This window comes from Doryrhamphus excisus, linkage group LG12, assembly GCF_037039965.1.
Source record: "Doryrhamphus excisus strain RoL-2023G ecotype Guam linkage group LG12, RoL_Dexc_Guam_v1.1, whole genome shotgun sequence".
Taxonomy (NCBI): Eukaryota; Metazoa; Chordata; class Actinopteri; order Syngnathiformes; family Syngnathidae; genus Doryrhamphus; species Doryrhamphus excisus.
Window position 1 is genome coordinate 17,561,967 of NC_136368.1, and position 14,299 is coordinate 17,576,265.

Genomic DNA, 14,299 nt, shown 5'->3' on the forward strand with positions numbered 1-14,299 from the left:
TGTGCTCCCCTGAAGACATTAGATTACCCCTCAACATGACTCAAGTTATGCAATACCGCTGCTGCTGCTGCTTTTTATTTTAACTTTCATTATATCGACAGTATTTTCAACTATGATGACGCTGCATAAATAACATTTTAGAGTTTACTCAACAGGTTTATGCATTTAAGACACGGCAGCCATACCTGGCTGGTGGGATCCCCCAACAGGTTACATATGTGAGGGACAATCTTACTGAGAGTCAGGCCATGAGCTCCATACCTGAAGACAAAATAGGGTCAATTAGTTAAACAATTGTATTACATTGCATCACTTAATATATGGTTTTGGACAGAGCAAACTACAGAAAAACATGCTTTCAACATCAACAATTGAAAACACTAGGCGGTGATTGTGGTCATTTCAGCTCATTCCAACCATGTGACCTGGGGGCAATCTGCATCAAATCCTATCTTGAGTTGGTGTGTCAGCTGTCAATATACTACCACAGAAATGTGTAGATGTCAGAGTATTATAAAGGGTTAGAGTCAAATAAATATACAAGCCACATATCTTCAAAAATAGCTGAATGTGATTTTTCTCAAGATGTAAACTATTTTCACAGTATCACTGAAGTTGAATCTGGTGAACCAGACTTCGTTCCACACTCGCATGGAATTAAAACAATTACAAAAGCATGGAGACAATAGCTTGTTTACATCTGGTTGGGTCCATGAACTAGACAGCCATCCATTTTCTATGTTGCTTATCCTCACTAGGGTCGCAGGGGTATGCTGGAGCCTATCCCAGCTGTCTTTGGGTGAGAGGCGGGGGTACACCCCGGACGAGTGGATGCACTTATCGAGTCATCGAGAGCCTTAAGAATTCAATGTATGTTGCCCATAGAGGAAAGGAGTCCAAATTAAAACAACAAGGAGATGAATTTGCAAAACTTGAATGAGCAATTGCAAACAATAGAAATGAAATGTAGACTCACATATTCAATGTGGCAATAAGGCAAAGGCACACTCCTTCTCTTGTCCTGTTGTTCTTATGCTTGAAGCCTCCCAGCATTCGGTCCCACACAAACTGCAAAAACATAGAAATATGTGATTTACAAAGCCATTAAATTGTTAAATGACCACAAAGGAATTTACTACAGCAGAGAAACAACAATGTTTAGTGTACAGCAAATACAGTACGTTCATGTCTGTTGGTACCTGTGGAGTTGCAGCTTGTTCCATGATTTTCAGCAGCAGTGCTTGGTCTTGTTCTCTTACTTGGTCTTTGGCATCCCCCAATCGATCAATAAGACTAGGCAGAACTGAAGGAGCAATTTTATGACAAACTTCAGTTCAGATTACCAGTTATAAAGAGGTTTATTTTATAGGTTAATTCAAGTTCACCCATTTGCTCCAAAGTAAAAAAAAAAATAGTGCCGTTTGTGCTGTTTTGTGGTGTTAAAATGAGCATTTGTGATGTCATATGTATTTTCTATGGTTCTATTTTCCTTCGATGGCAGCAACAGCCTGGATGTGAAGAAGACAGAAGTTGCTGAATTGCGCGCTGATAAAGGGAAATGGTAACAAATCCAGCGGCGACAAAAGCACAGGCAGCTTACACTACTTTGACTGAAAATTGACCGAAAACCTCCTGCAATAATCAAATTGGTGAATATTCCTGAAGTATCCAGGAAGTATCAACAGGCAACACACTTCAACTTCAACTTAACTTTCAAAAACAATCACAAAGGGACAAAACCTACCTGTTCCCACTTGGGCTCTAAACCGTTCTTGTAACCTCGTCACTAAAGCAGAGAGCAGATCCAAGCCGAGAAGAGCCACCTGATGAAGTAAAAGTATATGAAGAGATTTACTTCATTTTGACATCACATCAGCAAACCATTTAAAAACATGAACATAATCACTGTCATAAATAGCTTACAATACTCCTTCAGCAGCCATTCCATATTATAATAACACATTTATTTCTTTTTTTTTCCTTTTACAAAATACTTTTTTTCTGGTTTATTAACATTTACACACAACAGCAAATAATATGTTTGAGCGATGAATGAACAGACTTTAGTCTTTCACGACCACGTGGGATGTGAGAGATTTGGGGCACCTCATTTGTCACCTCATTTGGTGACAAGAATTTCATTTCAAGCCTGTTCTAAATCAAATCTTCATTCATTGGATGGACATGTAGCGTGTTTCCCAGCCTGTTGTCAGCATGTCGTATGATCACAGTAGGCTCTTTGACTGCATGGGGTAATTTGACAAGGCCCAAACAAAAACCCATGAGATGGGAGCTCAGTCTAATCATTTACATATTTTTATGACAAGTCCGCAACATAAATGGTGACAACTGAATACTCTCCGCAGTCACCAAGTAAAATCATATTAATATTTTATACAATAATGTCTTGAAGTGTTAATGTTGCGCTCAGGAATTATATTATATAATGTGTGTAACTACGTTTATGCATCTTTGAGGTGATGAAGAAAGTCCATATTATGTCCACTAAATAGGAACGTTCTGCTCACTTATCTCTGTACACAAAGGCCTACTCTGTCCATACATACTCATGCAAATACTGCATCCTATCCCAGCTCTCTTCGGGCGAGAGGCGGGGTACATCCAGGACTGGTCGCCAGCCAACCACAGGGCACATATTAACAAACTCACATGCACATTCATCCATTTAGAGCCGATACCGATTGCTGGATTAATCAAAACAACAAACTTTGGATTAATCATAAAGAAAATAACTGTTAGTTGCAGCCCTGGATAATAGTGTCGTCAACATATAGGTGTATACAAGCATCACCTACAGCCTGTACAATATCACTAATATAAATGCAGTGTTGGACTCAATATGGAACATTGAGGGAAGCATGCACACATCAATCAGCGCCAATTTCCTTAATATTGAGGTAATGGCGATTGGCGCTATTTTAGAAATGACCCTTTGATACAATATAAAGTAGTCAGCGTACAGCTTGGATAAGTGTGAATTTCCAGAAAACAAAACAAGTCAACACAACTACTAATGTCTTGTATTACAAAATCTCAGTTGTGAATGGGGAGCAAGTGTGTTAAACTTGGTGGTCACCGGTGCATCATTTTTATGTATAATTTTAAGTATGAACGTGTCATTAAAGGAGCTCATATTGCTTCTAACAAAACAATATGAGCGCCTCACTGGCAGAAGATTATACTCCACATCTAATAACGCTTAAAACTTCCTAGTGATATAATCAGGTTACTGTTGTACAAGTTTACCACATTTTTATTTTACCAACCAGGACTAATTTGTACTTGCACCAAGGTTTTTCCTTTGGCTTGTGTTACGAATACATGTTCTGAAACTGTTTTAGTACAGCCACAAGCCGTGTCCCGGCCGGAGGCCTATCAGACGTTAGCCACGGAATGGGCTGTGACGTCAGTGAGTCCTATGTGCCCCAGGCGCGGACTATAAACGGCAGCGGTATCAGGAATGACATTGACAAATTACAGTAGCATCTGTTATAGAGAGGAAACCCTCAAGCTAACTTCATTTAACAGCTCAGCATTTTTACATTGTTGATTGAAGTTTTTGATTAAAAACATTTTCCTCACAATTTTAAAGTGAAAGATGACATATTCAAAAGAAAATATTGAAATTGTATGACTTATTATTATTAGAGTGTATACTATATATATATATATATATATATAAAATTGGTGATTTATTTGGTCTAAAAATGCTTACAATAATTAAATCATTCATTCATTCATTTTCTACCGCTCTTCCTCATATTACTCTACCCATTCAATCAATTCTAACAAAACATTTGGCTCATTGAAAACATTCAGGCTATCTATTTTTAATATTCAATTTTAAAAATGCTGGTTGTCACAAAAGTCCACATTTTCCATAGAGCATTTAAGTTGAGCTTCAGCATTCACATGAAATTTCTACACAAATTGCCTTAGTTATATTATTTTTACGGCACTTTTTAAAAGGGTCCTTATTGTGCATTCTTCTATGTGGACTAACAATTATTAATAATAGTTTATATTAGTCTTGATGTATGGGGTGTCCTAATGCTGACTTGACTGTACGGAAGAAAAAGTGATGAAAAGTGAGGTGGTAGAGTATCACTGTCGTCTGGGTGCTTTAACAGGCTTTCAAAACATAAGCAGATTTTCAGTCTGTCTAAGCCTAAGCAGCTCAATGCTACACCGTCTAAGACTTCACTTCTGCTCCTGCTTTGCATTTCCATCATGATGTTGCCAAGCTGGTTCCAGTGTTGTTGGACAAACAAATGCATCCTGCAAAGCTACGGCCACTACGCCAACCTCCACCCACTACAAGACTGCTGTCATTCAGACAAGCTCTCCTGTATGCATGCTTACTTCTCACTATGTCCATATCCAGCGCCATATTTCCCGCTCATATTGCGATTTACAACATTACCACAATTATCTGCTAGCTTTGCCCTTTGTTACTTAAGCATCTTGTGTTTGATATCATTCAAAATGCGTCTGCTGTGTGATACTACAAAACATCAAGAGCTGAACAGTGTTTCTCATACATTCATTTGTTTGTGGCGGCCTGCTACTAATTAATTTTTACCGCCACAGATCAATTTGACGCTACCTTTTAGGAATGATCTATATTTATGCACCTTTATGCAGAGACTCTTATTACTGTTACTATTAATGTCACTTACAATTCCAGTGTGTGTCATTGCGAGTTTTCAGTGTGAGTTTTCTAAAAATGACAAGCACATGTGTCAATTATAGAAATAAAACAATGACGCCACAGTTAGAATTCAGCAGTGTGGGGAATACTGAACAGATGTGGATAAACATACAGTAAGGCTGAATCCCAATTCTACCACTTATCTAACCCCTTACCTCTAGGTTTTGCGCATTCATAACCATCAAGTGGTGTCATGTACAGCCCTAGAAAACCAAATGCGGTCGGGAACCACACTTGAATTGAAGGGGTAGGCTTAGTCGACGCAGATACAACACTGCAGCGGCTGAGCGAGACCAAAAGAAGCATATAAATGTAAGTCATTAGGCATAATTATTGAGTTTCAATCATTTGCTACTCCACGTAAACATTTGGAAGTGTTGTTGCAGTGCTGGTTATAAGTTGTTATTTATTATAGTTGTTTGTTGTTTTTGTAAAAATGGGTGCCTTCTATTTAAAAAAAGGCATTCTGAGGTAGGACATATAGCATTCAAATAATGTAGAAAAGTATACAGTGTACTTTATGATAGGAAACATTTATTATGAACAACGTAATTATCTCATCTGCCTACGTCACAGCCAGCAAGCGGCAAAGGGTGATGATGTATTGAGAATCAAGTGGTGTCCCATTTCTTAGTGCCTCTTCCCATTGGCCCTAGGGGTTGAGGTAGATTTGGGATTCAACCTAAATCTTCACACTGCCACTCTGACTAAAAACAGCTTTGTCATCCTTCTTTACACACACACACACTTTCTCTCCAAGGCCAGGAATATTACATGGTTTAGGATTAACATTAACCAGATCATTCCAAGGATGCAAAGTCCGTCAGTTGAGCTTGAATGAACAGAAAACGAACTACAATTCTTTGTGCATTATTCAACAGTGCAAAGTCAGCAGTTGCCGTCACATTTGGGAGCCGAGCTGACTTGCCGCACCTTCTGGCAGACTGTGCAGAAAAAGAGTTGTCAAAAAAAAATGACAACTGCAATGAATGTCTGAAATGCATGTCTAAAAAGAACATCGGAAACATGATGTTGCTTTATTTAGAACGAGATTAACCCAGCAACATAAGTCCTGACTTTGCTGATCTGACCACAAACGCAAGTATTCTCAATCTGCGTCAGCACTCTCACTAGTAGAAAATGATGTGTCCTTGATAGAGAACAGCGAGTTGTGCAAAAACTACTGAAACTTTACAAAAGGGTTGGACATGTGTATACCCTAGTTACGAGAAGGTCAAAAATGGGGGTGGGGGAGTGCTGGGTGATGGTCTCTGAGTGCTGATTTGCCCATTAAAGAGCTTGTCGTTTCAATTGTCTTCTGTTTTCAGTAAATCCTGTCAGTTTTTGCAGATATTCTTCTAGTCACATGAACATGTTTATATTGATTACCATAGCAACACAGACACGATCCAGCAGCTGCCAGTATCGAGGTCCTATACGTTTAAAATGTATTCACTCAAACCAACTATGTAAGGCTAATGAATCAGTTGTGCTTTCTCCATCGCACTGTGTCAAACTAAATAGTTTCCACTTTAGTTGCCAAGTGACCAGCTCAGCTAGCGGATACTGTACGTATGTAACCACACAAACAGTGCCACTCTCAGAGACACACATTTGGATTGTGCTATAATATTTAAAGGGGGATTTGTTTGAACCCCATTGAAAGTCCAGCACATCATCCATCAAGTATTTTTTGCAAAGCTGATTGACTACTGTGCAAATTAGATGACATGGCAGACACACGGAAGTAAATGTAGGCCAGTGATTCTGGTAGTGCTTAGACCAGCAGAGAAGACTTTGCTGGCCCTGATGGTACACCACTGACTTTCTGATAGCACTATTCAGTCTTCAACGTAAGGATTAACAGACTAAAATTATGACGTGCACTTTTGCAAGCTCCGAACACTGGTTACCTCATTCAAACTTTCGTTCAAAGTCTGGCAAAATACGACGAGATAAAGCAGGGATTGAACTAGTGACCTCGCATACTCGGCAATGTTTAGTGTGTTTTGTTATCTGATGTCAGATTTGTTTGTGTTCATAACTTCAGCTTTAGGGTTAACTTTAAGGATGCTCAAAAACATTCACATCTTCCCAAGGTGCAAATTAGTGTCATTTAATAATGCATACAATTAATAATACTATAATAAAAAAACAAGCCCTGAACACCACTGGCCCGGAGAGACGCCAACTACAAGCAGGAAATGGTAAGATGTCCCAACGATCAGTTCTTACCTTGAAATTGCTGGAGTTGACCCATGAGCTTGCAATGCCATCAACCATCTTATCAAGGGCAGTCTGATCCTGTTCAAGGTCACGGGACTTGTCTTTGTCTAAGATGTAGTCAATGATCTCTTGACCCATCTGTAGACGTCGGCCTACATCTTTCTGCAGAACATGGGCCAGGCAGCTCTCCATGTTGGCCTCCATCAACCTGGCTTTGAAATATCACTTCCTTTGCCTCTGTTCGTCAATTCCGTTAAAATGAAGAGGCACAACGTGACCCAAAAAAAAAATGTGAGAGACAAGTTTGTAGTTTTATCCAGGTGAACCGTTCTTCTTTTTTGCTCACTAGCAAGCTAGAGGCTTTGCCCTGGGGACTGATGGAGTCGGGCTTTGGGAATGGTAGCTATGCACCATGTGTGTCTGGACGGCAGCTGGGGAAACTTTACTAGTGACTTCGACTTCACTTTACACTCTGAGCCAAACCACTGCTGCAGTGTTGGAAACGGTGGTTTGGGGAGCAGCAATCAAGGCAACCAGTGGAGGATGATGATGGAAGCCAGATTACATCTCCATGTCTTTTCCTGGGATCTGGCCTGGAGAGCCCTGAAAGAGGCAAAAACAGATGAGGAAAAGCATTTAAAATTGGAAATGAATGATATTGCACCTAAGACCATATCAAATATTACTACAAAGAACAGTGAAATTCCCTACTTTTGTAATAATTTATAAATATGAGTCAATAAAGGGCTGCGCGGTGGTCTAGTGGTTAGCGCGCAGACCTCACAGCTAGGAGACAAGAGTTCAATCCCACTCTCGGGTGTCTCTGTGTGGAGTTTGCATGTTCTCCCTGTGCATGCGTGGGTTTTCTCCGGGTACTCCGGTTTCCTCCCACACTCCAAAAATATGCTAGGTTAATTGGCGACTCCAAATTGTCCATAGGTATGAATGTGAGTGTGAATGGTTGTTTGTCTATATGTGCTCTGTGATTGGCTGGCAACACAGTCAGGAGATCGGAGACATGTGGGTTTCTCTGTGTGATGTTTGCATGCTTTCCCCCGTGTGTGCGTGCATTTCCTTACACATTTCATAAATATGCATGTTAGGTTCATTGGAAATTGTCCATAGCTATGAATGTGAGTGTGAATGGTTGTCTAGGGTATACACCGCCTCTCAGCTGGGACAGGCCCCAATGATCCTAGTAAGGATAAGCGGCATAGAAAATGGATGGATGGATTAATAATGGCCATGTTATAGGGCTTAAGGCTGGATTATGTTCCTATGCATTTGGCTTGTTAGCTTCCTTCGTCGCAAGGAAAAAAAGAGCGAGCGAGTGTTATTGGAGCTGAATCAACAATTACAACAGCCACTATTACTGGTACACGTACAGTAGTGCCCCGATGCAGGAACATATTCCAGGCTTTATTAGAATGTCAAAAATAGACAGTGAGGTGTCTCAATTACTTGCGCTGTTTTGCTCTATGCAGGTGGTCTCGGAGGTAGCCCCTGCAGATAGTGGGGGATGTACTGTATTGTCAAAATGCTTGCTAAAATAGAATTATAATACATAGATTTATTAATTTGTTTCGTTTATTTACAGAGGCAGAAAAAAAATATGATCATTTTGCCTATTTGAAGTATATTTTGTTCAGATTAAACCCCGAAAATGAATCGATGATTACTCAATGATCCAGGTAATCAACAGCTATTTTGGTATTCCACTTAAATGTGAATATCCTCAGATTTCAGCCTCTCAAATGTTAATATGTTTGAATTTCCTTAGCGGCAGACCTATTATCTTTGTGTTTTAGGCAATTGGAAAATAATTTTCTGCTATGTTACGGTCCAAACCACTTTTTAGTCCGTCTTTTTTTAATTGTACCGGTTCCAACAACAGAATTCAACACAAGAGCAGAGTACATGCGGAGGCCTACTACTAAATAATTTAAACACTTAACTATGAAGGCCTTTTTAAGTTGTTCCCATGTTTGTGTGTAATTCAAATTAATGCGGAATTGCTAGGATATTCACATATTGTGAATGAAATGCTGTTATCAGGAGAAGGAAAGTTTATTTTTCGGAAATATTTAATATGCCATAGTGGCATGTCTTTGCAAACAAAAACCAGCCCCCTCCTGAAGTAAATAAGTGAAAACAGTCTTGTCTCAGAGCGTACAGCAATTTCCAGTGTAATATGCTGGGTTAGCTTAGTTTAGCAGAGCATGCTAGTACCACTGTGTGAGTGGCTGTCTTTTAGGCAATGCAACCTCGCATTTTAGGGTGCCCACTGAAATAAGGACGACAGTTAGCAACTGTCAGAATACATTTTCAACACAAAACAAAAGCGGCACACATCCTGTCCAATAGTGGCAATATAATACAGGTGTCTTATATAAAAATAATAAAATACATTAATAGAACGATTGCAATTGCATCTGCACCTACATCTTCTTTAACCAATATTAGTAATATTTAACCAGTATATAACCAATATTACACAAATTCCACAACACAAATTCTCTTTGAGCCTTCTAATTACAATGACATTTATCATCCGATTCAAAAAATTCCCACACCACCACATTCCGGATGTTCAAATCTATAGGTCAAAAATGTCATGTTTTCCCAAATGTCCACATTATTACAAACACATATGCCATCTGACCTTAAAACATCCACATTTCTCAACCCATTCCAACATCCAAGCAATTCAGCTCATTCATAGCATTCTGGCTATCTATTTCCCATATTCCCAACATTTCAGCTTCCGCCCAGAATTCCACATTTTCCAAGACAAAAATTCCCATTGAAATGAATGTCATTTTTCCATATTTCTCAAACCATTCAAGTACCTAAACATCCAGGCAATAAATTTCCCACACGCCCAAAAATTTCCACTTTTCCAGTAATAGTCATTTTCCGCATTCACGAACACTTTCTACACATATTTCCTTCTCTCGTTATTTATAAGTGAAACACTTAATGAATGGCATAAAATGACAAAAGCATCCGAGACATGTCAATGGTAGATTTATATATAATGTGACATGTTATATAGTATGTGATATTTGCACTTTATGTGCGTACGTAGAATATATATCACATTTGTTTATATATGTGGTGTTTCCAGGAAGGAAGGCTGCGTGCTTTTGTGTCATGTTAGCTAGCTACCAGGCAGACATCGTTGCTAGCAAGCCTTGACAACCTGCTAACACTTGACACGTAAAACAAAGCATTTAAGTATCATTTTCATCCTTTATCTACTTTGTCTCCACCTGACAGGAGGTCAAATAAAACTAATGATCTTCCTTTCAATGAAACGTCAAAGAGAACACAAAGAAGCAAAATGTGAGTAGGAAGCGAGCAATGCCCATCCACTGTTATAATAAAAAATAGAAATATACACACTTACCATATTGTGTTGAAAGGCATCTGCTGTTACACACGCAAACGCTGCTAATGTAGTTTATGTACGTTGACGGCCTAAAAGTGTTTTTCTCCCCACCCGGAATGCTGCCTGCAGCACAAGAATGGGATCGTCGTGCGCATGCGCACTTAGGAGCAGGATGATGCTCCTTTGGACACTGTCGCATGGCCGTGAGTGGAAAAGCTCAGCTTTTGTCTACCTCTGCTGGACAACTGTTGTACTACCAAATTTAAAACTAATCAATGAATTTACCTCCATGTTCACATAAAAAAACATTAACCCATAACACTTTAAATGTGTCCTAAACAGCTTTGTGCTTGGCTTGAACTTAAAAAAACTCTGATGTATAGAAAATACTTTACAGTGACTCATGAGTTATATGACTATTCCAGGTATGGGTTCCCCAAAACGGCAGTATCATATAAAACTTTTTGCCATTAAAACAACTGTGATACTTTAATCGGGCGTAATATATTACAATTCAATTGTAATACAATTTCCTCACTGAATAGGTATACAACAAGTGAAGAAAATATCACAAGTGGGTCATTTTCAGGCAAAAAAACAAGTCGTACTTGGACAAAACACTACCTCAACACATACTAGATGACTGTATAGTTTATAGGATTTTAGCCTACACCATAGGATGTGGGTGGTGTATGGTAAAATTTGATGGCCGTTAACTCAACTCCACAAGGTAATATCATAATTGGTGCTTATGAAGACACCTGAAGATTATTCATGTCACTTCCTGAATTAATATCAGATTATCATTTGACTGCATAATATGGCATTAAGGTGAAAATGGATAAAGCAAGTCTGAACAATACACTCTGATCAGTTTCACCTGATGACACAGATGTAAACACACAATGAACTCATCATGCATGCTCTTCACATACATACCAGGTTTCTGCATGATTATGAAAATCTTCAATTAGTTTTTTTAAGAGGGCCCATTTTTGGGGTTCTCACAACAAACCCTCCAAGTAGAAGTCTCTGAAGCGCACAATAAAACTAAGACTTAGTCTCAGACAGTCTCTTCTCCTTCAGATGGCTCCTCATGGTTCTCTTCTTCGTCAGAGGTTAGCTCATTTTGCTCTCCAGGAGGCATCTTGATGACTATCTCATCGTCATCACTGACCATGGACTTCCTCCTCTCCAGGAAAGATGGCGTGCACATTGGTGTGGTGTCCTAAAAGGCAAGAAGTAAGTTCAGGTCATTGTGGTACTAAGTGGATGCCAATCACATTGCAGAAATGTAAAGTAGGGGTGTGGTTAAAATGCCTAAAAGGTCATACAAAATGTTGGTGCATAGGTTTTATCACATTGCCACTAAGAGACAGGTCGGATAAGCTCAATGCACCACAATACTTTGGGCACAGTTATCTGACCCCAGATCACATAGAAGATCTGAGCTCATTTTCAGTCTGTGCCAAATCTACATACATGATCAGGTCTCTTACGTCACTACATGTGGAGGTACTCAAGGAGCATGTCGATGCATTCAAGGAATCAGACTTCTTCTTGGGCACTTGGGCAGACTGGGGCGGAAAAAAAAACACCATGTATGCATGGTACAGTATCATACAGCGGTACATTTACTGTACAGTTTGCTTGTGTGTGCTTTTAGAGAAGAAAATAACTACACAGAAAGCACCTTAACATTCAAAGGAGCAAAAATGTAGTGAGAAACAGTGCATCCATTTTACTTTTAAAATGGCAAACTGTAAGCAGTGATATCGGAAGTACTTACAAATCCTGGAAAGTCATAATCAATGGCGTGTCCTGCAAGCCTCTTGCGGAGTTTCCTCTCTTTACGCAGCAGCTTCCCTGTTATCTTGGCGGCCTCCTCAATTGTGTGCGCCTTGTTGTAGCGTGCTACAGCGGGATTCCACGGCCTCTTAAAGGCCTGTTGACAGTCAGCAAAAAGCTTCTCGTGCACTTTTTCTGGCGGAATCACATGACCTATCAAATGATAGTGAGAAAGTAAAGTCAATATTTGAAGTATCCTGCAAATAACAGTAAATTATATTCAAAGACGGCAATGAATTATAACTATTAGGGTGTTACAGTATGCGCCTGATTCATTGAGTAAGGATGACATCACTTATGTTATCTCATTGCACTTCATTATATCTCCCAAACGCAAAGCAGGCTCTTCTGCTGATTTTGTTAAGTTGACCACCCCCTTACAAATATATGAAGAGTACATCACTTTAATATTAGGTTTATTGAACAGAGACTGAATATCTGATTGACAGAACATTCATCCAATCAGTGCATGCACAATTCGATCTGTGATAGAATTGAGACGCAATCCATCTGAGTAGTCGGTTCCATCCCACTAGAGGTAGAGTTCTTGCAACCTATGTCATTACGCCACTGTTATGCATGCCCACACAATACTCACATTTAATGAGTCTTTCTCCCATCAGGTAATTGTTCATGGTTTCTGCTACGATCTTGGCTACCTCATCACAATCAAACTCGACAAACGCGTAACCTTTGCTTCCACCTGTCTGAATACAAGTGAAAAGACCAAGTTTAGAAAAGCATATTTTAGATATATGAAATTGACCATATTCAGTACAATTAGGTACAAAAATACCTAACCTAATAAAAGCAAGGATGAAATTTTGATTCCGTCTAGTGGACATAGCCCAGGCCAAACACCCAGCATGTTAATTTACAATGGCAAATACAGACTCCCTGCACTGTTCATGGAGTGACAGCAAGGACAACCAATCATATATTAACATAAAAAAAGCTGAGCAGATCGATGAGCTTGTGGGTGATCTAAATGGAAACGGACTTCATAGTGGCTGCTGTCCACTTGGTCCTTACCTTTTTACTCCTGGACAATCGCAGCCTTAAAACTGTCCCAAACTGTTGAAAGTAGTTTCTCAGCTGTGGCTCAAAGAGTCCAAGTGGCAAATGGCCGACATAAAGAACCCCAGGTGTCAAAGAATTCCCCTAGGAGACAAAAAAGACAAAAAATACCAGTCTTTGAATGTGATCCATGCATTCCCAGTCCAGCAAATTAACATACTGACATAGTGGAAGTTACGCTAATTAAATCTTAACGTTAACTTTTCAATGCACATCCACTTATATTGCACTATGCAGTATTTGAGTGCTGAACTACACAAATATTGTACATGAAAATATTGTCTTGGGACAGTTGCTCAGTAGCGCCCTCTCCAGAAAGTGATCAATACTGTACCATGAATTTAACACATGTCCATCAAGACTTGTTGAACCTTTTGGTCATTTCTAGTTTTTTTATGTTTTCTGTGCAATGGGCTAATGTCGAGGGATAATTAAATCTAGTAGCGAGCCACACTTTGAACACCCCAGGTTCAAATGATATTAAGCTATGACGTTTTAAGCAAATTAAATTGTTTTGAAGAACAGCGCTGGTAAAATTGATTAGTAAAATGGCCACAGAGTTTTCATCGAATATATATATATATTCACACATCATTCACACACGCATGTTAGCAATGGTCTTATTTGATATGCAGGCATCTAGATAAGATTAAAATACGTTAAATTAAAATTAAGCACACGAGTAAAAAAATGTATCGTTAGGCAAGCAAGCGTGTCCGAACTCACCGTGTTCGACTTCTTCTTTACGGCCTGTACTTTCTTCTTGAACTCACACTCTTGTTGAGGATTCAATGCCAGCAGCTCTTTCGCCGTCTTCGGGGGTACTTCTCCTTGACTTTCAGTCATTTCGATCAGTAAAGTTTGCGTGACATATATTTTTTATGCAGTTCAGGTAAAAGCGAAGAGTCAAGCTGCTTCTCTTTCTTCTCACCACGTTGGGATTAGTTTCCGGGTTACCACGTGGTGAACACCAACGAATCAGGAAGGTTTGCAAGAGTAGACAAGTCTCTGCATACAACGGTGAC

The 14,299-nt window shown here is 39.4% G+C and overlaps 2 protein-coding genes and 1 non-coding gene across 3 annotated transcripts in view; all 3 read right to left on the reverse strand.

Annotated features, from left to right (window-relative positions):
- The window catches only part of clasp1a (cytoplasmic linker associated protein 1a), a 42,115-nt gene extending 31,412 nt beyond the window's left edge, over nucleotides 1-10,703 (reverse strand). The window contains exons 1-6 of the mRNA XM_078795417.1: nucleotides 10,368-10,703; nucleotides 6,968-7,561; nucleotides 1,745-1,823; nucleotides 1,200-1,303; nucleotides 977-1,068; nucleotides 186-261 (exon numbers count right to left, since the gene is read on the reverse strand). Coding sequence (XP_078651543.1) covers nucleotides 186-261; nucleotides 977-1,068; nucleotides 1,200-1,303; nucleotides 1,745-1,823; nucleotides 6,968-7,162 — 546 coding nt within the window. The 5' untranslated portion in view covers nucleotides 7,163-7,561; nucleotides 10,368-10,703. The remainder of the gene's footprint in view (nucleotides 1-185; nucleotides 262-976; nucleotides 1,069-1,199; nucleotides 1,304-1,744; nucleotides 1,824-6,967; nucleotides 7,562-10,367) is intronic.
- Nucleotides 10,704-11,347: 644 nt separating this feature from the next.
- On the reverse strand, nucleotides 11,348-14,258 carry nifk (nucleolar protein interacting with the FHA domain of MKI67). The gene is made up of 6 exons (XM_058082369.2): nucleotides 14,001-14,258; nucleotides 13,230-13,358; nucleotides 12,796-12,904; nucleotides 12,139-12,350; nucleotides 11,849-11,926; nucleotides 11,348-11,577 (listed from the first exon to the last, which is right to left on the reverse strand). The coding sequence occupies exons 1-6, from the start codon at nucleotides 14,118-14,120 to the stop codon at nucleotides 11,413-11,415; spliced, it is 813 nt and encodes a 270-aa protein (XP_057938352.2). The 5' UTR covers nucleotides 14,121-14,258; the 3' UTR covers nucleotides 11,348-11,412.
- Nucleotides 11,685-11,816, reverse strand: LOC131136359 (small nucleolar RNA ACA64). Its single transcript, XR_009131735.2, has one exon. It is a non-coding gene; the product is annotated as a small nucleolar RNA ACA64 (small nucleolar RNA).
- Nucleotides 14,259-14,299: the final 41 nt, after the last annotated feature.